This window comes from Pogona vitticeps, chromosome 4 (genome assembly GCF_051106095.1).
Source record: "Pogona vitticeps strain Pit_001003342236 chromosome 4, PviZW2.1, whole genome shotgun sequence".
In the NCBI taxonomy this organism is placed as follows: Eukaryota; Metazoa; Chordata; class Lepidosauria; order Squamata; family Agamidae; genus Pogona; species Pogona vitticeps.
In genome coordinates, this window is record NC_135786.1 from 21799798 (window position 1) to 21826656 (window position 26859).

Sequence of the window (26859 nt, forward strand, 5' to 3'; positions counted from 1 at the left end):
TCACACTTTCCCAACATCAAAGTCTTTTCCAAGGAGTCTTCTCTTCTCATGAGATGGCCAAAGTACTGGAGCCTCAGCTTCAGGATCTGTCCTTCCAATGAGCACTCGGGGTTGATTTCCTTTAGAATTGATAGGTTTGTTCTCTTTGTAGAATTGATAGGTTTGTTCTCTTTGCAGTCCAGGGAACTCTCAAGAGTCTCCTCCAGCACACTGCTGGCTTTTACAACTGGAAGGTCAACAGTGCTGATTGTCTTGTCTAACAATGTGGGATTTCATGAAAGCAAGGAAGTCTTTATTTGTGATTTCTTCAAAGGAAGTGATCTTGTGATATTGACTTTTTTCCTTGCTGCATCTTAACTTCTTTTTGCCCCGCCTTAAGGACTACCAGTTTATCCAGAGGGCTTCTTATAATTCCATAAAGAAGTGGCATTGCCTCTTCTAAGAAGCAGAGAAGCAGCTTCTGTGAATTATTGCACCTTAACAACAATTCAACAGTAGCAGCAGCAGCAATGACCAAAACGATAGCACTCTATGGCAAAATGATCATGAGCTGCGCTATTTTTCCCTGTAATCACAACAGCCTGATTCTTTGTTTAATAATATCTCTTCAGATAATCATCGCCAGTTTCCCCTTTTTTAAAACTCCCCCACAATTACAATTCCAACTCACCCCATCTGTTTTCTTGCCTACATAACCGAAGTTATTACATGCCGATTGGCCTCTTTTCCTGCAAGACATCTTTCTGACTGTGATGTAGATATTTCATTCATTCTCATGATAACAGAAACAGCCGGGGATGAAGGAAAATGAGTGTGGCAGGTTTTGGAAAAGCTCTTTGGAGATAAACAACAAAGGTTTGTGACTTACCACAACATTAAATTGGCACTTGAATTGCTTACCCAAATTGGGTGGAGAAACACTGAGGAAGAGAGTGTGTCTGCACATGTTTATCCATGCTGCAACAGGTTGGTTATAAGCATTTCCAGGGAAGCTTAGTCACGTGTTCCTTCGTGTGTGTGTGTGTAACATGGAATACTGGATGTACAACACAATGGTACAGTATTCATAATGTAAATCCCTACTTATCTTGTCCTCACCAGTAAGGATGAGGAATTGCCATATTGTTGTCTTTATCTGTGAGGACCGGCTGAGGTTTTGTACGGAATATGCCAAACCCAGCAAGTTGTGCAAATTACAGTATATGGAGTGGGCCTTAGTTCTGGGGACATCTGAAAGCTCAAAGCTTTGAACAGAGTCGACTCCATCTTTTTTATACTCAAGTCATGCTTTTTGTGTTCTCTGTGAGCTCCTTCTTTGCTGCTCAAGAGATGTTTTGCAAAATACGGAGATGAAGAAAAGGCCTTTGGCTCACTCTCTTGGCAGCTGATAAGGAATCTCATCCAACTATCCAATTTCTTGTTGCCATATTCAGATAGCAAAAATGAACATATGAATAATTTTGCAAATATTTTTCATATCGCTACTTTGGATGCTGCAAGTGGCACAGGAACCAGGAGACTTGTATTATCCCTGAACAAAAGAGTAGGAGTTTGTTCACTTAGCAGAACTGGTATCTTGGACTGGCTACATCAGACAAAAGGCCTGCTGTCATGTCATCTCCTGGAAGAGTGGTGCTGCTTCTCCTTCCTTCCTTCCTTCCTTCCTTCCTTCCTTCCTTCCTTCCTTCCTTCCTTCCTTCCTTCCTTCCTTCCTTCCTTCCTTCCTTCCTGCCTGCCTGCCTGCCTGCCTGCCTGCCTGCCTGCCTGCCTGCCTGCCTGCCTGCCTGCCTGCCTGCCTGCCTGCCTGCCTGCCTTTTTCTGTCCATATCAAGACATTCCCAATACCTGAAGTAAAGATAGCATTGCCAGCTCAGCGGCATCTCACTCCTTTCGATTTTGAGGCCAAAAGAATCTGAGACTAGAAGGGAGATCTTTATGATATTACAGAAGTGAAAAAGAAAAGGTTGTGAGAATATTTTCACAGGTTTTGCCCTACTACTTGTGCAAGAAATTCATGATGCTGGTGCTGCATTGTCTGCATTGTTCCAAATGGCACATTGATCCCAATTTTAGTGTATGAAAATGCCGCAACAAACATCTAATAGAACTGAAGAAGAGACTTCTTCAAGAAGACTTCCACATTATTTTACTTAATTCTTTGCTGGGAAAAATGTGACCTCTGCTACTCTTCCCAGGCACCAGGAAGGGACGTAATACCCAAGATATCCTAACAGACCTGCCTAAGAAATCAGACTAGCAAATTAATAATGTGTTTGTCTTTTAGTGACCAATCATAAAACAAAGCATGATAAGCATATGCAGATAAAATCATGTGATGCAACAAACAGCTGTTTTAACTTTTGGCAGAGCACCTCTTTTAATATCATGATAAACATATCTGGTTTCACCCCTTAGCCTGTCACAAACAAGAATGAATATTTCCATAAGTAGTGTCATACTTATTGATGACAGGCCCTTTTGTCATTGCCCCTGTCATCTGCTTCTCAGTGGGTGATCACTGAATGGAAGCCAGTCTACAAAGTCCTAAATACTGTATCGGCCTAGGCTTCCAGTCTGACTACACAGCACTGATGATTAACTCAAGTATTTCCCATAGGTGGCTATTAGTTATGTACAATCTATGAGTGCTTTTCGTGTTTGTGTTTCAGACTGCCCTGGAAACCCCTTCACTGATATTTAGATAAGACTACAGCTGTCTGCATAGTTCATGACTATGCTGGGTAGAGTACAGTGGTGCTTCGCTTTACAATTGCCCCGCATTACGACGAAACCGCAGTACGATGACCTTTTTGCGATCGCAATTGCGATCGCAAAACGATGGTCTGAATGGGTTTTTTTCACTTTGTGATGATCGGTTCCCTGCTTCGGGAACCGATTCTTCGCAAAACGATGATTTTCCTCCAGCTGATCGGTGGTTTCAGAATAGCCACCGGTTAAATAAAATGGCTCCCCGCTGTTTTCTGGGACGGATTCCTCACTGCACAGGCACCAAAAATGGCTGCCCTATGGAGGATCTTCACTGGACAGTGAGTTTCCAGCCCATCGGAATGCGTTAAATGGGTTTTAATGCTTTTCAGTGGGCTTTTTATTTTCACATTACGACGTTTTCATTTTACAGCAATTTCGCTGGAACGAATTAACGTCGTAATGCGAGGCACCACTGTATTCTGAAAGCTGTAGGGTTTTTTTTAAACACCACTTAGTAGCCACGATCTATTGTTCCAATAGATTTCTATATTGTTGTTTATTACTGTCCCACTGGAAAAGAAACACGCCATCACTTGGTGGGGGGGGTGGAATCCTTTTTTAGATTGGGATCCCTGAATCTCACAGAAGTGTAGAGTAGCAGGGGGATTGTGGTAGTTCTAGTCAAAGTTAGTAACTTCCAAACTCTGGGGAAATCCTAAGTGTTGATTTGTTGGTGGATTGCTTCCTCAATTTGCCAGCATCAATGGGATGTTGAATTCCAAATTCTCATTACCATTGCCAGTTTCAGAGTTCAGATCTAGACATTGATTTCAGGCATGTCCAGAGCCAGGCTCTTTTTTTCTACCTCTAACATCTCTTGAGATGCTTCTATAATAGCCTACAGGATGGCAAAGATGCCTGAAGGAGAAATATTTTTTTTCAGTAAATACTGCCATGCAAACATGTCATGATGCAGCCAAATAGCTGGTCAGGCTAATCAGCCCAAGGGTGGGCTGCCGTTCCAGCTACTCAGGGAACTTAAAAATCTATTGGTGGGGTGTATTGGCAGTTTAGCACCAATTAGCACGTTAAAATACACTTACTCTCTAAGCCAATTTACTTGCCACTTTAAGTAATTAGCTCCATCTGTCTGAGTGGAATGTTGGATGTGAGCTTGGCTTTAAAAACAGAGAGATAGAGAGAGTACATTTGTTGTCAAGATGACAATTTGTGGTTGCTCCATTTGTGAGAAACCAAAGTCATCAGCACTTCATGAAAAGAAACGCTTTAGAAAATTCTCTAGGTAGTCTAACATCTATTAGAAGCTCCATCAAAGTCTATAATTAGTAGCATGGCCCAGAGAGTTAAGTGCTGCCGTGGGAATGGAGAATTTAATCCCAACCTGACATTCCATGATGGAAGTTTTTCTATTGGGTTGTTGGTGGTTTTCCCCCCACAAAAGAAATGAAGAATAAATGTTCTTATCTAGCTCCATCAAAGTTAAATATCTTTTTTTTAACATCTCTGATATTACAACGAAATAATGAGACATTTTCACTACCATGGTTTGAAGCCATGATGGCAGACCACTTCTAAATCTCCTGTTCTGTAAGGAATGAAACAAAGCAAGTCTCAGAGGACTGCTAGTTTAGTTAGAAAGTGTTGTGTTTGATTGTTGAATTCAATTGCATATAGGCACAATATACCTGTGGCTCAGATCTTTTGCTGTATATGTATGAGGAAGTAGATTGTAATCCATGGAAGCTCACCTTGAAATGCTTCTGTTAGTCTGGAAGGTGTCATGATTCTAAGCATCCTGGTCCTTATCTTACCCCTTTGATGTCCATTGGCATTTGTGAATGCAGGCCACTGGAGCTGCCTCTCTCTCAAAGCTTCATTTGTAATTCCTTTTCTCTGCAACTGTTGCTCTGAGATCTATAAGAGAACATCCCAGGAAGTTGAAGTGTTCTGAAACTGGTTTGGGTATGTTGCCATTTCTGATGTCAGATCTGGGTCTCTTTATTCTCTTATGCAGTAATTGTCCTTTTTTGCCCTGTGTAGCATGGGCCACTGGTGGCCCAGGCTGCTTTTGATTAGAAGATGAAGAAGTAAACAAGGTCGTAATGTTGTGAGTGATGCTCTTGGGGCTGTCATGGTTCTTCCAGGATAGATGTGGGAGCACAAAGGCATTTATTTGGGCTTGTAGCAGGGCCTAGTTCCATCTCCCTACTGGTATTTGTGTGGCCTATGGTGTACAGTACCTGTAGTGGTCTTAGATTGGGAGGCCATCTGCAAAGAAGAATGAGACAGCCCTGAGAACATGGGAGAAGGAAGCACCATTGGTTAGAACAAGCTGTGGATTATTGATGAGATGTTTAAATAGTCTCAGTTGGGAGCTGTATGGGGACAACCAATGTTATGTCATTTTCTCTTTGAGTTCTGTTATCCACAGATGGTTGTAGCTGGCAGGAAAACGTAAGCAGCATATCGTGGACTAAATCTTGTCCACTTACTCAGGCTGCAAAAGCTCAAAATAATCTCCCAAAATTGAATAAGCACTGCTCTGCTTATCTCCCCAAATATTGCTACAACTCTGGTATAAAATTACTTATTATTCTCTGCTTATTAGTTCTGCCTCCAGATTGGAAATAGGGGGACCAGAGTAGAGTGGCCATTTAACATATTGCTCCTGAACCAAAATATATCCTTTCCCACCCACCCCAAAAATGGAAAAAGGACAAAAAAGAAACATAGAGTTGCAAGAAATTTGCATGCCCGTTTACAGAAGAATGTCACTATATATTGGAGAACCGGTTCTGAAATACCTTTGTAATTACTGTGGAGATGCTGGACTTACCTGCTGTCAGAAATTATAACATGATGATACAACCTCATAAGATCTATCCATCTGGGAAGAGCAAGCAGATGTGAGGTGAGTCACCATGACTAGAGCAGCAAGCGGGTGTAATATCTGAATCACTGAAAAATGGTAGGGTAACCAGAAGAAAATGAGGGTTCTTGTACATTAATTGTTTCTGGAAAAAGAATGTTTCAGAAGGTGAGCCTTTTAATGCAAGCTACACCTGCTGATTTTTTTTATTCTTCTAGTGTTTCTAGAACCGATTCACACAATTTTCCCACTCTTCTTTTTGACAAAATCTTCTGCTGTTGCAAGAATCAGGCCTTTGCAAGGTTAATGATGAACAACAATCATGGCTAACAAAAAAAAGCACAAGAGGGGAGTGTGCTCTGGAGACCTTTTCAGCTCTCTCCTTATTTGCAAAGGCTGCTTTTTAAATATTATGCTGCAACTGAAGATGGTTTTAAAAGAAGACACTAAGGATGCATCGTGTCCTATCCAGGTGTGGACCATGATTAATGCTGGCGTTAACCATAGCAGATGCAAGCTATCTGGGTGGCACAGCTAGAAAAGATCCTAATGTCGCTCATGTCACTTCCCCACAACCTACTCTGAACTTTTGTTTTTCATAAAGCAACCAAAATATTTTCCGCACTTGTTATCAGCAAAGGAAAGGAGTGTTTGTGGGAGGTGGGGGGAACCTACTCACTTTCCACTCTATTACCCCCTATTAACTTTCTAAGCACTCTGGAACCTCTGCATGAAATACCAGGAAAACTAATTAGGGCAATAAAGCATGATGACTTTTTGTCAGGCACTTCGAGGAAAGGGGAGCATCACTTGCTAACTTTATTGTTTTTTATGCGTACACATTAGCAAGTGAGCTTCTTGCCATCTTCCCTGCTCTACTCTATATTGAGAAATTACTGTGCAATCAAAAACCAAAAGTGTAGGGCTTGAAGCCAAAATAAGGGCAAAAAGGGACAAAAGGAGTGGATGGGGGAAAAGGATGAAGACTCTCAGATTTGATAACCGTTTTGGTATTATTATGTTGTGTTTCTACTGGCAGAGTTCCGGGGTCCTCATGCTGAGCTCCTAGCTTCCAAGCAGAATAACTGACCTGAAATCGAATACAGTATTATGGCAGAATGGAAAGAAACTAATATAGAAGAAACCCATTTAGGATAACAGAAATAAAAGTATTGTGGCATCTTTAAAACTTTTAGTTTGTGCCTTTTGTGATTTACAATCCGCATCTTCAGACAGAAGATGTTTGTCTGAAGAAATGGATTTTAATCCATGAAAGTTGACCCAGAGATGAATTTCTGACTCTTAAAGAAGCCACAATATATTTGTTTTTGTTTTGTCTGTTGTTTCTGAAAGAGACTGCGGGTCTGACTATACAGCAAGGGAAATGCGAATTTGCCTGCATTCACTGCTAGTGAAGTGGCACTAGGAAGTTCGCGTTTCCCTTGCCAGTCTGAATGAAATGGCTATACAGGAAAGCCTTATTTGCAGCTTAACTTAGTTTTCTTGTAGCCAGCAGGTGGTACAGCTTCAAAAGAGCTGCTCCATACATGGTAATAAGCTGTAAACAAGGAGAGATGGCTGGTTTCCTCCTCTTTTCCTTTTCTCATTTTTTCCCTGTCTAGGTGTTCTAGCACATCAAGCTATTTTAAAAAAGGTATTATTTGGGAAGATTCAGCTTGGGAGTATTCCCCCTAAACTTGCTCACTTTTCCCAATGGTTAACACTTTACAGAGGCAGCCCTGCACAGAGTGCATTCCAATAATCCAAATCGGATGTAACTAAAACATACGTCACCATTGCCAGACTAGACGTCTCAGACAACAAGCATAGCTGGCTCACTAGTTTTAACTGTATAAACACAGCCCTAGCTACTGCCAAGACTTTGGTGGAGATTAATCCAAAAGCATGCCCAGGCTGCAAACCTGAGTTTTCAGGGGGAGCATAACCCCATCCAGCAGAGATTGAAACCCTGTTCTCTGATTTGCCCTCAGACTGACCAGGAGCACTTCTTTCTTATCTGGATTAAGCTTCTGTTTGCTCACCCTCATCCAGACCATTAGTGCCTCCAATGCTGGTTTAGGAACGAAACTGCTTCCCTGGAATTGCAGGAAAAGAGATGAGTTGGGCATCATCCACATATTCTGTTTTTGACATTCTGAACAACTTCCCACAGTGGTTTCACATGCATGTTAAATAGCCAGAGAAACAGAACACCACCCCTCAGGAACCCCATCAGACAATAATCAGGGCTTTAACCAGATGTTCCTCAGCACTCCTCTCTGAGCTTACCCCTCCAGGAAGGATTGGAGTCACTGCAGGTCCAGAAACACATTTATCTTGTCCAGTTCTCAGGAAAGATCATTCACCACGATGATGTGGTCCTCAGTCCAGTGAAACAATAGGAAGCATGAAACAATGTGGAAAGGTCCTTTTGTGATGAAGAAAAATCTTAGTGCTGCAAATTACCATACTTTTTAAAAAATGAAGGGGGGGTTTCCTGTCATCCTTTTCAATGCCGCACCCCACCAAAGATGTCACAGGGTTGTCATTTCAGGTAACACCACTCACAGCTCTATTTTGGTGCATACTAGCCATCTACACAGGTTACACAATAACATACGATGAACCATGGAACTTACAGGTGTGGGGAAAGATGATGACCATGACATAGATGTTTCTTATTCCAGGTTTCTTGCCTAATGGTACCATTTGTCGTAGTGTTATTGCCATACCTCAGTGGCAAAGCATATCTGTATGCAGAAAGTCTTAGTGATTTGGAAATAATTTTCTGGTATTATTTCCTTAGTAGGGCAAAGATGGACCCTAGCTGGGCTAGATTCAGCCCCAGTACAGTGGTGCCTCGCTAGACAATTACCCCGCATGACGGTTTTTTCGCTAGACATTGACTTTTTGCGATCGCTATAGCAATTTGCAAAACAGTGATTCCTATGGGGGAATTTCACTGGACAACGGTTTGGTCCCTGATTTGCAAACTGATTTTCGCTAGACAACGATTTTGACAGCTCCCTCCGTGCTCGCAAAACGAGTGTTTTTGGGACTTAAGCTTCGCAAGACAGCTATTTAAACAGCCAATTGGTGGTTCGCAAAGCGCTAGACAACAATGATTCTTCCCATTGGAACACATTAAACAAGTTTCAATGCATTCCAATGCGGGAATGCTTTTCGCTAGACGATGATTTCGCTAAAAAGCGATTTCAGTGGAATGGATTATCATCGTCTAGCGAGGCATCACTGTACTTGGAGTTACCAACCCCATGTCTAGTCTTTGCCGAACGTTCTTAAGAAATTGGATGAAAGGTAGCGTCAGCATGCAGAGAGTTGAATTGCTAGAGCAGTATGGCAATGGTACCAATTTTCTCAGGAGGTGGTGAGCGTGCTAACATTGGAGGCGTTCAAGAGAAAATTGGACAAGCATCTGTTCAAGCTGGTTTGATTTGGATTCCTGCATTGAGCAGGGGGTTGGACCCGATGGCCTTATAGGCCCCTTCCAACTCAAACATTCTATGAATTATCCTTGAGAGGAGACAAATGAGTATGCTTGGTACTTACTTATTTGGATATCACCTCCATCCCCAAGCAGTTTATGTATTCTGTGCTGCAAAGCCTTTGAAAGAAATGTCATTGTGAGGATTAACTTGTCCACTGTAATGGGACCAGTGTTAGGGCTGAACTAGACTACAGATTATGTAGCTAACAGAGCTTTATTTATCATGTTGAAATATTTTTATCTTACCTTTTTGTCATAAAGATGCTCAAGGCTGCTAACAATAATGAAGGAAGCAATTTGAAATAGTCACATATGTCATAAACATAAAGACTCTGTGCTCTTCCACACACAAAACAGAATAAAACTTGTATACTGTATGTCAAAATATCTGAGAGTTTACACACACAGTGGATCAAGTATGAGTGGAAAAAAACACATAGATCATGAACAAATTCTCCCTCGATATACATATATGAACTTAAGTGAGCCATGATTAAATGAAATAATATTCATTTAATCATGGAAAAACTTTAAGAATGTTTACTGAACGTTGGAAAATAAACTAACAATACTTGAACATTTTTACTTGGTATAGATTTGTGCTTGTCAGACTTATGACAGTTACGCAATATCTTCTAACATAGTAATAGCAAACAGCATAACTGAAAAACACTATTTCTCAACAAAAAAAAGCCTCATGCTAACAGACAAACAGAACAACAGAGTAAGTCTCATCATAACAGTCACTTCTCCTATCTGGCAGTTAACCCATTGGCTAAAACCAGACAGAATCCAACTGGTTACAAGATTCTATTATATGGAACAAAACAAATCAAAGACAGAAACATCTGGCACCTTAAAGATTAACCATTATATTTTAATGTGAGCTTTTGTGGATTATGTCCACTTCTTCAGACATATGGTAAAAAATGAAATGCAGATCTAATTTCATTCTGGAGTTTGGAATGGAAAATGGTAGTGATGTGACCCTTTCTTTGTATATTGAAATAATCATGTAAACCATTTCCATTTAGAGAAATATGTTTTGCCCAGTTAAGTTTGTGTTGACTGCACCATAGCAAAACATCAGCTTTCTGCTTGCTTCTGTACTCCTTTATTCATTCTTATGGATGCTCCTCTTTCTCCTGCTACCACACTTAGGTGCCAGGGGAAAGGATTCCTTCTAATCCACATGCAAAACCCACTTTTTGGTGGGTTGCATGTTGTATTGTGCAGGCCAATGTTTTTGGCCCCTCTCCTCCCCATTTACTAAATCCAACACACACACACACACACACACACACACACACACACACACACACACACACACACACACACACACACACACACACACACACACACACACACACACACACACACACACACACACACACACACACACACACACACACACACCAGAGCTGTCGCCATTTCTGCTGAATTTCAGAGGCACCAGAAAAATTGGCAGTGGCATCTGAGTTTCATTATAATTTTTAATGGGATCTGGCAGGCGTAATGTGTCCCTTCAACTCTCAGATGCTGCCCATCTTAACTCTGAGAACCCCTATAAAAAGCCCACTTTCATTTAATCAAAGAGGGCCAAAGGTATTCTGTTTGTGTACCTGCCCTTGTAAAATGTGAACCCTAACATTCATGCTAAAACAATATTCTCAGCACTCTTAGCACTGTCAGGATTCTACTACACAAAGCAATTAGAGCATGGACAGTTAGCATATGAGACCCCCTTCTTACAGAATCTGATGGGATGGGAAATCACACATATTATCTTTCTAGGGCATTGTGTCCTTCCACCCTGTCACTGTACAGATAGATAACCCCACACAAATTCCTGTTACCAGTATTTATTTACTTTCAAATGCCTATCCATGCTTTAAAGTCCTATTGATTTCAATAAGAGAGGCTAAAATATTTTTCCCATTGCAATCAATTACACTTAGCAAGTGCTTAACTTGTGGATCATGCCTACAAGCCATCAAAGATTTATGCAGTGATCATGATGAGATAAACAAATCCAACTACTGTATTGAATTTCTTTATTTGTTTTCTTCTGGAAACAAGATGGATCTCTTGGTTTTAAATTTTTTTTAAATTGTTATTTTACAAGATTGTTTGGTTGTTGTTTTTAATAAATAGTGGAGCATGTGGAGGAGTGAAGCTTCAGGAGTAACATTGTCTCTTGAGTCTCACAGTCAAGAGTGAAGTGTATTTTTATTTATTTTATTTATTTATTTAATTTATATCCCGCCTATCTAGTCGTGGTGGACTACTCTAGGCGGCCAGTGTAGGGAGTTTAGGGCAGCCATATCTCTTACTTTAATTTATTTTACAGAGAAAAGTTCTCTATATTTCTGGGTTGTATTAAAGATAATTAGTAATTGGGGGCAAATTCATATCTGTTAATGCAGATTGGCAGATACAAATGTGATACAAATAAGCATCCACTTTCACCAGCTTTTGCAATGAAGTATAAGTGGCCGCCATTTTCATGATGTTATCATAGAATATGGCAGAGCATTTCTCTCAGAAGTGGGCCCTTAAGATCTCATGGACCTCATGCACTCTGTGCTGACTCCAGTCAGCAGCCTAGTCACAGTCGATTCATTGAACCTGTTACTGAGTGATGAGACAACACTTACGTAAATTCTGTTGATTTTATAACTCTTTACTCTTTTAGATTCAGGCTTCTGGGGAAAGAATTATTCAGTGTAAGGAAAACTGCCTTTCAGTACCTCCAGAAGCAAGTGCAGGGCCTTGTTTTAGTGGAAGGTAAACAGAGGAATGGTGTATGAATGCACACTATGCCTTTCAGGAGAAGGGCCAATTGAGGTAATCTACGCAGGGTATGTAGTTGATGGGTTACGTTTCCTGCCAGCCCTGCAGTCAAGGGGAAAGCTGTATGGTTCCAGAGCACCACCACAAGGAGGCACTGGTAAACCACTTCTGAATAATTTATATCTAGACAACTCTATGAAGACCACCATAACTCACAGGCAAATTGACACATTATTATTGTTATTGTTCCAAAACCAGGAGTGAAGTTATTGCCATTTATGATTTTGCAAAACACAGCAGATTAGGAAAAGGTAAAGGTAAAGGTTCCCTTTGACAATTTTTGTCCAGTCGTGTTCAACTCTAGGGGGCAGTGCTCATCCCCGTTTCCAAGCCATAGAGCCAGCGTTTTTGTCCGAAGACAATCTTCCGTAGTCACATGGCCAGTGCGACTTAGACACGGAACGCTGTTACCTTCCCATCGAGGTGGTCCCTATTTATCTACTTGCATTTGCATGCTTTCGAACCACTAGGTTGGCAGGAGCTGGGACAAGCGACAGGCGTTCACTCCGTCGCGTGGATTTGATCTTACGACTGATTGGTCTTCTGACCCTGCAGCACAGGCTTCTGCGGTTTAGCCCGCAGCGCCACCACGTCCCTTTTAGCAGACTAGAGAGGGAGTCAAAATTGGTACTGGATGCAACCAAGTGGTCCACCCTAATCTAGTTCATTATCATCTAGGATGATCACCAAGAAATCACCAAGGCCATAGGGAGACTCACCATACACAGTGCTTTGAGCTGGAGATGGTTGCAATGGAAATTGGAATGTTCTGTATATAGAGCCGGTGCTCTACCCCACTGAGCTATGGCTCCTCTCCAAAGGTAGAAAAAGGGATAGTAGGGAATCAAGGAGTACTTAGAGCTTGAAAAGTTTTGTTTGTTTGTTTACTACTATTACTCCCAGAAGCTCCCAGTCAGGATGGTCACTGACACTGAGAACCGTAGTCCAAAAAAAGTAACTTTCTCAAAATCTGGGAGTATTAAGGGCATGCCATCCCCTATGACATTGCAGACAGATGACATCTGATCAGAGGCAGTTCATCTCCAGCACTGGAGGTCAACTGATGGACTTTTTTAATAACAAAGGAGATTCAAGAGGAAGATAGCCCTGACAAACAGTACGTAATAGGTTGCATCTGATGAAGAAAAGCATCTCAATAGATTTCTTTTAAACTAGGTTGTTTTGAAATTTTGAAGGGTATGTATGGTTGAAACCCTGCAGATTAACCGTACTGTCTTGAGATTTTTGTGGGGTGACAAGGAAGCTGTGGTAGACCTCTAACATGTCGGGAAAGATTTTTCCCCATCATTTCCTGTAATGATGGAAAACCAATAGAAATCTATTTCATAAGCTGATTGCTCCATTTTTAAAGGAACAAAAGAGCTCCCACAGATTCTCTTGTGCCTTTGGTTACAGCTGATACTAAACTTTTCCTCCAGTGGATGATGTGATAGATTCCAGCCTCGCATAGGAGCCAGGAATTGCCTTGTGTTCTTTTGAACACAGAGTTATCAGTGGAGACTAACCTTTCCTCATTGAGTTATAGCTTTGGGCAGCCTGATCTCAGACATCTTTACTTAGAAGAAAATCCAGCTGTTTTTTAACTTGGGCTCAGGAACAAAAGAAGAGCTTTGATGGATTGAGTGAAAGGTCCATTGACTTTAGCATCCTCTTTGCCGCAGTAAACAATCAGAATGCCTTCAGGAAGCCTGCAAGTAGTAGCGTATGGAGGTTTCAGCCTCCTTCCACCTTCTCATCCCTGGCTTACTGAATGTGTTTACTCAAAACAGTTTTATTCCTCTCCTCCAAAATGTATAGCCGCTCACACAAAACCCTTACTGGTAATGAGAAAACTGGCTAAAATGGTACTATTCCACTGAATTTTTTGCAGTTTGGACCACGGTCACACAAGAGAAATGACTCCCTTCTTTTTCATGTCTTCTGATTCCTATATAGTTTTACACTGTGGTCACATGGCATATATCCTGTGATAGTGGGTCATATGTTTTTAACCGTTCAGCTTTTGGGGGGTAAATTAGATGTAGTCATTCATCTACATTCATCTATACCCCTTGAGCAGGACATATCCCCTTCCTTTCCCTGCCCCTCTTCCCCTTTAAAAAAATTGTGTGGATACATTGCTGTGTCGACAAAACACCCTTGCTGGCCATGTACTAGTCTGTACAGGAAGGTGCACAGCATGGTAGGTGCATAAGAAATGAATTGGTTTTGGAGTACACACTTAATGGGATGCCGGTTGTGCTGTGTGATGAAACACGGAACAAAGATAGTAGTAGCCTCTCAGCAGGATGGATTTGATGTGGAAACAGCACAGAGGGGGAACAAAAGAACTTATAATGACCTTATGTCATCTGACCACCACCTCCGCAAAAAAAGGATCAAAATTCACAAGGAGTAACTTGGAAACATTACACTGGCGTCACTGCAGCCTGAGGCTGCTCTTTCATTTTAGAGCCAAGGTGGCCAATGTCAGCCAAGGACCGTGGGGCACTTTTGTCCTCCTCATAGCAGCTGTGGTTCATACCCCCTCCCTGACAAGACTGGGTTGCCAACATTGAGCACCAGTTGAAGGAAGGGGGGGGGGGGTCAATTAAATGGCTTTAAATTCATCTTAACAGATTGCTGCCAAAATGTGTGTGTGCTGGAGGGCAGGGTTGCTTGCTTTAAATGGAGTTTCCCTTGTTTGTGGCTGAATTTTTGTGGTAAGTGGCTACAAGTTCTTTAAAGTCAGAAACCTGAGTGCTTTAATTTTTTTTTTATTAGCGTTCCTTCCAGAATTTGGTGATATAGTATTTAGGGGTGCTTTGGGAAGCAGCAATAATGGCCATGTCTCATATTTTCCATCTCTGTTTTAGGGAATTCCCTTGATTTATGGTAGTGTACAAATTTTACCTGCTGTGCTTTAGGTCTCTCTTTCCTGAAATGGTCATGTTTTGCTTTTTTTTCATGGTGTTCTCATTTTATGGCAAATTGCCTTGAACATGCATACACGGGGAGAAGCGATTCAAAAAAAGACAATTACATTTTAAAAACTAGGTCTGGGAAATGGCCAACATGGTTTATGTTGTTTGTAGTGATAATATGAAGCATAGTTTTAGCATGTAGGAACAAAAATAGGAAATAAAACTTCCCTCACTTACCAGCAAATCCAGTAAAAAAAATGGTCAGTATGCTGAGAGCTATTTTAAATGCTATGAAATCACAGCTGGCTGTCTCATGAAGGAGGGTGTGATGACCACCTGAGGCATCAGATTGTGGGTGTCATGAAATGGGACAACAAATAATGATTTAATTTGCTATTATTGTATTATCACTGACTGGAAAGTGGAGGGGTGCTTATGTCAGGATTAGCCGGTTGGCTTTAAGTATGGTATATACCTTGGCTTAATGGGAAAGGCACTGCCTCACACTTTTCCAGACCAGGCAGCATAATGTAATCTGCAGGCGCATGTAGGCTGCAACTACTCACCCCCATAAAAAAACGTGGAACGTAAAGCAACTTTTGTAGCTTCACACAATGTAACCCCCAGGGATGGGAACTCAAGTCAGACTCACAATCAGTTCAGACTTAAATTGCACCAGTGACTTGACTCAGTTTGTTTTTTTTTAATGACTCAACTCGGAACGCAGCCACCCCTCCTTTTTTTTTTCCTAAGGAAAAAGCCTGTTTTTAATAGGGACTCGAACTTGGGATTTGGGACTTGGGACCAAAGACTTGGGACTTGGGGCCTGAAACTCTGACTTGGATCTCAGGACCGAAGAGTTACCAGCATCCCTGGTGAGCCCTACTGTGCTTTAAATGGGCACTGTTTTGATGCACAGTAGAGCTCCCTCTGCAGCCAGCTGGGTTTGTCTTAGAGGTGGCTGGATGGTGGTGGACAGCTAGTACAGCAACAGTAGCAACAGGGGTGTCTTCAAAGGGCAAGAGACACCCCCCCCCGACACTGCTGCTGCTGTTGCCAGCACACTCCTCAGCCACCACTATTGTCATCCAGCCATGTGAAACAAGAGGCATTAAAACAGCATGTGTTTCAGTCAGTTTTGTGGCGATTTGCAGATAACCCACAGTAAAAAAAAAAACTTATTGTGGATTATCTGCAAATGTGTAGTTCCTGCCACAGCAATATTCACTGGTGCTTAAAAGACAACATGTGTTGTACCAGATGAATGCAAAGGGGAAAGCAATTCATTGGCACCATTGTGACTGCGATGCCACTATGTTGTCAGAATTCTACTTCCAGTTTCCTAGGAACTTCAGTTTCGGTCAGTACAAGGCAGGAGAGTTTCACACTTTGTTTAGTAGGGGAAGTTTGCTTTCAAACAAGATTGATTGGAAGGATTTGGGGGCTCCCAAAATAAAAGAGGGAGCTGCCTATGACTCATGGGTCTGATGTTATTCATCCTCTGCCTTGGCATCTGGATAGGTTTCTGGAGGAAGTCAGTGGATGTCTCTGGAAAGAATGTAAAAAAGAGCAAACCATTAAGGAAGAATTGGTCTGATCCAGTATGATTCTGCTTACATGTTTATGTTTTGCATAGTAGAATTCCTTGCCTGCTTGCTTTAATATGTCATTCAACTTGATCTTACTGCAGACATCACCTGGCAGACAGCTGCAAAAAAAATACAGTGGCTTTCATTCTGATTAAGCTGGTAAACTTCTTTGCAGTTAACATTAAGGTTCAGACAGACTGTCCCCAGAGTATCCACAAGGATAGGAAATCAGAACCTAGTGCAAATCTCAGCAAATATAAGTGACAGAAGAAAGCAGCTGATCCCAATAAGCGGCTTTTTCTGACTGCAAAGTACTTAAGTTAAAAAAAAAAAGAAAAATCACTCTGCTGTTAATCAACGTAAGCTGTAATTAAATGCACACGGCTGTAATTAAGTGGGATTACCTTGGGTCCTGAGATGTTCTTGAACTAAAACTCTCAGAAACCCTGACTAGCACAGCTAGTGGTGAAGAACATCTGGGGACCTATGGTTGGGAACCAATGGCCTAGAGTTGAGTGGATCAATCCACTGCATAGAATGAATCTGCCACCATCAAGGTGAACTGTCTCTTCCTCTCTTCACAGCAGTGCGCTCATAGTTCCAGCAGTTCATTTAGTTTTAGCCACAGCCTGCTGTAAAGCCCCCGGCCAGAGTACAGTTCCATTCCTTCTGGGGGGAAATGCATGCTGAATGTTCTGCAGCTCATTCAAATTTCTCATGACTTGCCTTGGCCTTTTATTTTGCCTGCAGATGGAAAATGCCTCCAGTTCCTCAGTGTTCCTGTCCACCTTGTCTGAAGGAGAAGACCTTATTTTCGGAACTCTGTACTCACTCTTTGGTAAGACGGCCGAGAAAGGAGCCATTTGGTTAAAAAACAAACAAACCCAAAAATCAAAACTATATTTTTTTAAAAAAATAAACCAACCAGTACAATGCAGACTATTAACAGTTCTCTGTCAGGATATTCAAGGGACTTCTGAAGTTTGCTAGAACCAGCATCATTTCTGTTTGATGGGAAGTGATTGAGCCTTTTGCTCTGGCATAAAGTCACCCGATTCTGCAACCTTTTGCAAAAGGGAAATGCTGTCTAACAAAAGATCCAAAGTTTGAAGCCATTGGGAAATTAAAATCCAGTTTATTCTGACTTCTTCTACAATATGTGTGTTTTTGTCCTGGCTCTGGGCTTCTCATCATTATCTATTTGGCCACAGTGGGAACAGAATTCTGGACTGTATTATATGGACTATTTAGTTAAGGCTTTGAGGGCATAAAAAAAAAAGGAATGCCTCAAAGCATACTGGGGATGAAAATCACATGGGATTTGGGAGGTGAATGGTATTTCATAGCCAGCAGCCTCTATAAACATGAAATCCACTGTGGGATGGAATCTAGGATGCTGAAGATACATAGGATCTTATCCCAGCTATTGGCAGAAAGGACGTTTGTTATTATTCTGGATGCTAACATTATCATTTTGGTTCAAAAATAGGCAAGTGCCTATCCCCAAACGTATGGAAAATGCATTTTACAGCTCCCCAAATTCTCAAGCCAGCATGGCTATTGATCATGGTAGCCGGGGGTGTCTGAGAGCTTGTTTTAAGCATGTAATCAGTCTGTGCGGCCTTGGGCAAGCTGCACAGTTCCATGATGCCCCCAGAAGAAGGGAATGGTAAACCACTTCTGAGTATACTCTACCTGGAAATTGGGCAACGTAAATCAGAATATTTATCAGAACGGTGGCTGTGATGTGAATTTGGTAAATCAGCATTTCACCCATCTCATTTACAAATCTTGATCTTGGTCACAGCCTAAAAAAACTAAGTAAGTCTGTTGCAGCCAATCAACCCCCATAGAGCAGCATAGGTGTACGATGAGAACAGAAAGACCGTACATAGAATCCTGGCCATCTGCCGTCTTGGTGACTTGTCTGTTTCAGACTTTCAGTAGCAGCAGGGGAAATTAATCAGTGTCAGACCTGTCTTCTTCCTGGAGATGCTTAATGATGCTCTGAAAAAAGGGATCACTGCTGTCATGGAGGGGAAAAAAAAGATTGATGGTCTCCCAGCCAAAATAACTTGCGAAATGAAAGGATCAACCTGGAGGTCTGATAAGGCAAGGGCTACAGTCCATGCTAGGGCAGCCATTAGACAGGGGAAACTGTTACCTCAAGCAGCAGAGCACTCAGTGGTGGCGGCGAGAGCAGTGGTTCTGTTGCCGTGAGGAATTATGTAAGGTTCAGGCAAAAAATAATGTTTTTCTAAGTCTATAATGTAGCAGCTCCTAATACTGGACTGGTTGCCTTCTTTGCTGCGGACTGCCCTGGGGTTTCTCAGAGAGGGTCCTCTGCACTCCACAAGCATTTGTAAGCGATTGTGCTAGAAAATCTCAGAAAGGGTAGGAAGCACCATGCATGTAAAGACAAAACTGTTTTCTCCATTGCATGAGTTGTGCCTATTGTTTTGTTATATAGATATGTCTTATTTTATATTTTAGGTTTGGGTGGCATTTGGGGCTGTTCTTTGTATGTTGGTTTTACTGTTGGAAACCACCCAGATTAGTGACAAGGAGAAGGTAAATAAAATAAAATAAAATAAATAAATAAATAAATAAATGCATGCATGCATGCATGCATGCATGCATGCATACATACATACATACATACATACATACATACATATAGTGGTGCCTCGCTTAACGAGCACACTGTACAACAACAAATCCGCATAGCGATCCCCTTTTCGGGATCGCTAATGCGAAGGCATACCGATCGTTCCAATGGGCAAAACTCGCATAGCGACGATGGGTAAGCGTTTTGCGATGCCCGCGGATCAGCTGTTTGGCGGTTCTAAAATGGCCGCCGGACACCCGAAATGGCCGTGTGCAGCATTTTCGCGCCCTCCCCTTGCTTACCGAGGGCATGAAAATGGCTGCCGCTATGGAGGAAACTTCGCTGAACGGTAAGTTTAGGGCCCAATGGGTTTTTATGTTCCGTTTAGCGGTGTTTTCACATAGCGAGGGTTAATCTGGAATGGATTAACCTCGCTATGCGAGGCACCACTGTACGTACATACATACATACATACATACATACATACATACATACATACATACATACATACATACATACATACATACATACATACCAAAGTACCTACTTCTACTTTGCTGCATTGTGGTTTGCCCCTCAAACTGTCTCAATACCTTAAAGAGGCTGGAACCAAAGAAGGTACCTGGACAGCAAAAAGCAATTGGCAATTTGGGATTATATGTGGATACATTCCAGATGTTTTCTATTCATTTATTTTTAAAGAAACTTTTCAGAAGTAGTTGAAATATAAGGTAACAATGCAGCAGAATGCCGACCGTGTGGATCTAATTCTGAGTGAATTCTACAACAAGGCAACTCTGGGTGACCCAGCTGTCTCCTTCTGGTGCATGAAGGTAAATGCAATTTCAAAATGCCTTTCAAAAGTGCCACCCAGATGTATTCTAAATAGCTATCATTTGTAGGCCAAGAATAACTCAGCTTAAGTTTTGCATTGCTGCTGATGCCGCTGCCACTGATGCCAAGTTAGAATAAGAGTGTTCATGTAACAGCAAGCAGTAAATAGTTGTGATGAGGCAGAAAGTTTCTTGAATAAGCTTTGCCACTTCCTTGAGCCCCTATGGTGTCCACCTCATTGCTGCTCCTGACCTATGTCATTACATTGTCCTTGCCCGTCCACCCAGTCCATAGCAATCTCTGTGATGTTCTGAGCCAGACACACAATTTCCTTGCAGTGCCAATTCATACTTTTCTTGGTGACAGTTTACATGGAAGTCAATCTTAACAAAAAGCCAACTTTCTCCAGGGAATCTCTTCAGTAGAAGATAGATATTATACACTGTCTGCTCCATGTTACTGGAAAAGAAGAATGTCCAACCTTATTCTGCAAAGTCTCAATGATACAGAAATCTGATGTCAGAAAATTTCACACTGAAAGCTGCCTGTAGGTTCACCCTTGTGAAAGGGTGGAGGGGATGTTAATTCTAAAGGATGTGTTTTTATTCCCTTCTTAAAAGCAGTCAGAGTGGAAACAGATCACACAACCTGGAAGGGAGTGCATTTCATAGCTTAGGAACCACACAGAAGTTCCTCTCCGGTGTGTTTGTTAGTTGGGCTTCTGAAAGCATTCGTATTTTTAAGAAGTCCTCTCCTGAAGATCTTAAAGTCCAGAGAGATTCATAACAAGGTAGGTGATCCCTTTGATCAGTGGCCCCCAACCTTGGGCCTCCAGATGTTCTTGGACTTCAACTCCCAGAAATCCTGGCCAGCAGAGGTGGTGGTGAAGGCTTCTGGGAGTTGTAGTCCAATAACATCTGGAGACCCAAGGCTGATGATCACTGCCTTAGATAACCAGGGCCCAATTAGAGCTTTAAAGGTTAAAACTGAGCCCAGTGAGCAACTGGCAACAGTGAAGGTCTTTCAGTATTGGAGGTCATACAATCAGAATGTCATGCACCAGTTGGCATCCTAGTTGCTACATGTTGCTCTGGTTGAAGATCCCAAACCTTCAAGGTAACTCCATGTAAACTGCACTGCAGTAGTCAAGGCATGATGTAACTAAAGCCATGGTTGCACCAGCAAAATGTCCACCTGTGATTACAAAACTGTTAATCACATTCCTGTTCTGCACATAGATTTTATTCCAGGAGGTGTGTCCCAATGTGTTTTTGAGTTACTGAGTCATTTCCTTCCAATTCAATAAGCATTTAGAGCTTCTTCTTGAGACCATTTTACAGAAGTTAACCACCACATCAACACAAATGCAAAGGGGGGGGGGGGGTTTGACCACGGCCTAAAGCGTAGATGACTCTTGCTAAGTCAGGTCTCATAGTTCACATGGTGGATCTGGACTGTGGAAGTTTGGTTTTGTAAATGGTAAATTTTAGTGGCCATTTAGAACAACAAATCTGTTGACTAATATGTCTGTGTAAAAAGAGCTCTTTTTTCATTCATTCATTCATTCATTCATTCATTCATTCATTCATTCATTCATTCATTCATTCATTCATTCATTGAATTATTATTTTTTTGCCCTGCCTTTCTCCTTATTTTTTTTTACTCTGCTTTTCTCCTTAAAAAGGACCCAAGGCAATTTACATCAGAATTTAAAGCTAATAACAGTGAGTATACAAATACTAAAAAAAGATCAAACAAATGCCATATAATAAACATAAGCAACGCCAAAAACACATTTAAAGCTGTAAGGTACAATGATCCATTTTAAAAACCCTTCCAGGCAGTCAGTCACTAAGGAAAATCTTGTCTGAAGATAAAGATTTTTCCCTCCTTGCAGAAGGATGGCAAAGATGGGGCCAGCCTGGTCTCCTGTGGGAGGGAGTTCCAATGTCTGGAAGCACCAATAGAGAAGGCCGTTTCCCAGGTACCCACAAAATGCACCTGTGAATGTTTGTTTATTTATTTCCATTTTTATACTGCCCCATTAGTTTTGCCACTCTCTGGGTGGTTCACAATATACAATAAAATCATACACCAAAACACTATATAATAAATACAATAAAATAAACCCTGCCACTGGCTGAGACTACCGTTGAATAAAAATACACAAATTAAAATCCATTTGAACTTCTCAGGACAATATTAACATTGGTATTGGGCAACTTTACAGATTTTCGTCTTCCTAAAAACGGAGAGGGTTGGCGCCGGGAGAACCTTAGTATGAACCTTGTTCGAAAGGGAAAGAGGGCCACAACTGAGAATGCTCAGTTCCTAGAGTTGGCTTTTTTAGCCTCCCTGGGTGTTATAATTCTTAACATAAAGGCCTGTGAGGAGTGTCTGGGATGGATAGCTATTCTGTGGGATGTTCTTGAAGATATCGAGGCCCCAAACCATTAAGACCTTTATATAATCAGTCTGGCTGCTGCATTTTATCCATCTCCTGCTTAATTTTATACCTCTCAACCATGTCCCCCCTCAGGCACCATTTCTCTCTAAAAGAGCCCCAAATGCTGGAGCCTTTCCTCATAAGGGAGGTGCCCCAGCCCAGTCATCATTTTAGTCGCTCTGTTCTGCATCTTTTCCAGTTCCAGCACATCTTTTTTTAGGTGCGGTGACCAGACCTGTATGCAATACTCCAGGTGCAGCCTTTTGTACAATGGCATTATAATGTTGACTGTTTTATTTTTCAGTCCCCCTTCTAATGATACCGAGCACGGAATTGGCCTTCTTCAAAGCTCTTAAAAGCTTTGTCCTTGATGAAAAAACAAGCCTTACTTCAGCCCTCGAGCACCCAGCTGCTCCTGCTATACCCACCCCACCCCCATAAATCACATGGAAAAAGCCCCTATATAGCAGTAAGAGCCCAACAATAGGGGATTAAGTCATTTAAATAAATCAACAAGGTTAGAAGACCTTATCAAAATCGAAGAAGAAGAAGAAGAAGAAGAAGAAGAAGAAGAAGAAGAAGAAGAAGAAGAAGAAGAAGAAGAAATAAATAACAGGGCAATCAATCAATCAATCAATAAATCAATCGGAACTGAACCAGTGATTCATTTGTTGCAGGAACAGAAGCTCTGTTAAGCAGGGCTCCAAGTCGTAATACATTATGTTGCATTTCTATGGCCACTCAAAAGGGCAAGATTTTACTGTTTGTCTGTTTGGGGATAATAGACAGTCCTTAAAAGCTGTAGTGTAATGGACCAATCATCCAGTTTGTAGTACATCTGGCTACAAGGCCAATTCAAGTAGAGTATTAGGAAAGAAATGCTCCTGCAATATAGCTCTGCAGTTTACATCAGATTCCTCAAGAGAAACTGCAACCTTTGACTATCATATTTTTATGCATTTTTAGTTCAATTCCTCCACCACCTTGACGTTTCACCCCCAGCAATTACAGTAAAGTTATTCTGTTTGACCAGTTTCCTGATACAATAAAGCTTCAACAAGGGCATAAGAAATAATTTTCCATTAGAAGTCACAAAGAAGAGGGGAAAGCGGAATATATAGATCTAGTTGATTCACCAAAAGAGATTCACGCTCAGTTCTCACATTGTTTAAGAATGATACAGCAGTACTGAGAATCTGGAAGAGGACAATATTGCTAAAGCAGCCGTTCTACCTTTCTGGCCTGCTACTGTTATCATATTTAATATGCAAGCTAATTTATGAAAAAGTCATTCTAGTTACCCATAAACTGTCCTTGGAGTAATCAGGACCTCCTATGTGGTTATATAGGAAAACTATGTTTTAAACGAAATTTGCATGACTTAATAGAAAAGGAAGATCCTGGGCATTAAATTTTAATTACCACTGTTGTCTCAACTGTGTTCAAACAAAGGAACAGCTTGTCCCTAAAGCTTCAGTTGGATTTTGTATAATCTTCCCAATGTTCCTTCTCTTGTTTGTTTTGTGCACATAAGATATTATTGCATAAAACAGATCTATATGAGGAAGGTTGCCAGGAGGAAAAAAAATAATGTGAATATTATTCAATTTCAAACTGATAGATTGAATGACAACTGCAAATGGCCATGTCTTGTATTCTGCTTGGGTGAAATTGGACTCTGCCATCAAAATTACTCACAATGAATTCAATTCTGCTCTGAAAAATTCTAGATATCATTGGTGTTAACTAGAAGATGGTTGGTAAATGATCAAGAGTCTTTTAATACTGTTTTCTCCAGATCCCTTTATTTGTTGATGTACAGCAGGAGTTTGAACACTAAGATGCACCTCCAATTAAAACAGCATTAGGCAGAGAATTTGCAAAATTCTATGGGACCTAATCTGAGAAGCAGACTCCTCTAGCTGTGTAAAGGATGACATCTGTCTATGAAATGTCTATTCCTCAAAATGAAGGGTGTGGAAGGAAGGAAGGAAGGAAGGAAGGAAGGAAGGAAGGAAGGAAGGAAGGAAGGAAGGAAGGAAGAAAGAAAGAAAGAAAGAAAGAAAGAAAGAAAGAAAGAAAGAAAGAAAGAAAGAAAGAAAGAAAGAAAGAAAGAAAGAAAGAAAGAAAGGAAAAAGTGATGTCCTAATTCAGTGAATGGTTCTCAAACTTGGGTCCCCAGATGTTCTTGGACTGTAACTCCCAGAAATCCTGGCCAGCACAGCAAGTGGGGAATTGCAGTCCAAGAACATCCGAGCACCCCAGTTTGAGAACCACTGCCCTAAATGCAGAAAGTAGAATACTGCTTTTTTGGACCATAACCCGCCTGCTATGGGGTTCTGGGAGCTGTAATTCAAAAGCACTGTCTGGATAGCTCAGTAATTTGGAACAACAGGGGTCAAGATTTCGGTACTCCACTGTGTCTCATAGAAGAGGAGCCCACCTTTGTAGACTTGGGCAATCTACATGGTCCAGAACAGATTAAGGGATTAGTAATCCACATCTGAGTACTCTATACTTGGAAAACCATAGAAAAGTCAGCATCCTTTAGAATCAACTTGATGGCACTCATTTCATTAATTACAGTCCAAAATAATGCTTCCTTTTCCATTGCTGAACCAAAGATAGGGAATGTGTGAATCTTCAAACATCCCTTGAGTGCAGTTGCCATCATTTCTATCCATTGGATATGCTGACTGAGGTTTATAGGAGTAGCAAGCAATTCAGCAACTAGAAGGTCACACTGTCCCCACTATAATTAGATATCATTGTAATTATTGCTGACGTTGTTGTTGGTTACCACCAAATCAATGCACAGATACAGCACTTACACAACACAAAAAATGTTTGTAGCTGGTGGGAAAAATCTTGACTATGCTATATCCATGTCTTTCCTGGGTCACTCAACAACTGATCAGGTTTCCATACAAAGCTGGGAACATTAACTATCAGGAATACTGTAGCTGTGAACAACAGAGGTTAGACAAAACGATCCTTGACGTTTCTTTCAGTTCTGCAGTGGTGTGTAGAGATGTGCACCAGCCCCCCAACCCAGTCCATAATAGCACACAGATAGGTGCAAAACCCACCCTGTGCCCTTTTGATGACACTTCATCTTGACCCTTGTGTGGTTTGGTAATAGTACTGGTGTCTTTCCAGTTCTCCGTCAAACAAACAGATGCTATTCATACGAATTCAAGAATCCAAATGGCAAGGCTAGATCATAGACCAAATGCTACATGCAGGACAAAGGGTCTTGCACCCAGCAGCAATCCGCAGGACCTTCAGATTTTTTTTTTTCAATTGCCAGCAGAAAGCTTCTGTCAGCTTCCTAAGACAGCCCCAGGGAAAGGAACAAGTGAGGAACCTGAAAGGGGTAACATACCTAGTCCTCTGATTTCTTCTTAATGGGGAATGTGGAGAAACTGCTCTTCTTTACCTTTTCCATCCTTTCTCTCTTCCCTGGATCTGTAGTGCTGGGGCCATAGAAAAGGCTCTGATGATCTAATGACTTTGCAACAGGGAAGGCAAAGGAAACCCATTTCTATGGTAAAGAACATACTCTCCTTCTTCATTGCTTCCAACTGAACATCTTCCTTTCTTTTCCTTCCTCCCTCCTAACTTCTATTCATGATGTGTAAATACCAGATTTAACGCAATGAGCTGTGGAGGGTGCCACTCTACTCCATTAACATCTCTGGGCTCTTTGATCTACCCTTTGGTTGGTTGCCCCAATAGTCCACATACGTATATTCCTGATTTGGTTAGTTTTTACACAATTATATATTATTATTGCTTCGTCATGAATTTCAGTCTGATTTCTACTTTTGTTTTCTCTCTCTCTCTCTCAGGTGTAGTGTCCCTCTTTGGAAACTCTCTCCTCTTATTGGTAGCGTTTCGGAAGAGGGCCATCCTGAAACCTGCTGAGTTCTTTATCGTGAACCTCGCCATCAGTGATGTGGGCATGACTGTGATCCTCTTTCCACTGGCCACACCATCCTTCTTTGCACACAGGTAATGTGCCCCATGTGGTCATTCATCCATTCGCTTCATTCACTATAAACTTAGACTCTACTCTTCCATTAGCTCAGAAGCGCTTCTGTACATTTTCTAATTCTTTCCCATCCAGGCTGTGATTAGATTTCTTTCCTGCCTAGATTCAAGGTCAAACATGCTCCCCACATGGTTCTCATTGCAAAAATGTAGCTGGGGCATGGCACAATTGCATTGGTGTTATACTGCAGAGAAAAGATAATTAGCTCTCCCCACCCCCTGTACAATATAAATTTTGTTTTTTCAAGCCTACCAAAATGAAGGGAAGACTTGAGGACTTAAGCTCTTCTTTCCTAGTCAGAGCTTAGAAAGTTTTGAAACTACAACTCCCGGAATTTCCAAGCCAGCATGTGGTTGTGGGAATCGTAGCCCCAAAAGTAACATTTCCAAGCTTTGACTGGACCCAGAAATTTCTTGTAGGAAGTGGGTTATCTGCCATGAAGAG

General features: G+C 41.4%; 1 protein-coding gene across 2 annotated transcripts in view; it reads left to right on the forward strand.

The window, feature by feature from the left end:
* The window catches only part of LOC110071828 (opsin-5), a 95536-nt gene that overhangs the window by 40421 nt on the left and 28256 nt on the right, over positions 1 to 26859 (forward strand). The window contains exons 2-3 of one of the 2 annotated variants that reach the window (XM_072996862.2): positions 17224 to 17311; positions 26213 to 26375. In XM_072996862.2, coding sequence (XP_072852963.2) covers positions 17224 to 17311; positions 26213 to 26375 — 251 coding nt within the window. Of the gene's footprint in view, positions 1 to 17223; positions 17312 to 20169; positions 26376 to 26859 lie in introns of those variants that run through there. The other variant, XM_078392636.1, reaches the window with a different exon arrangement.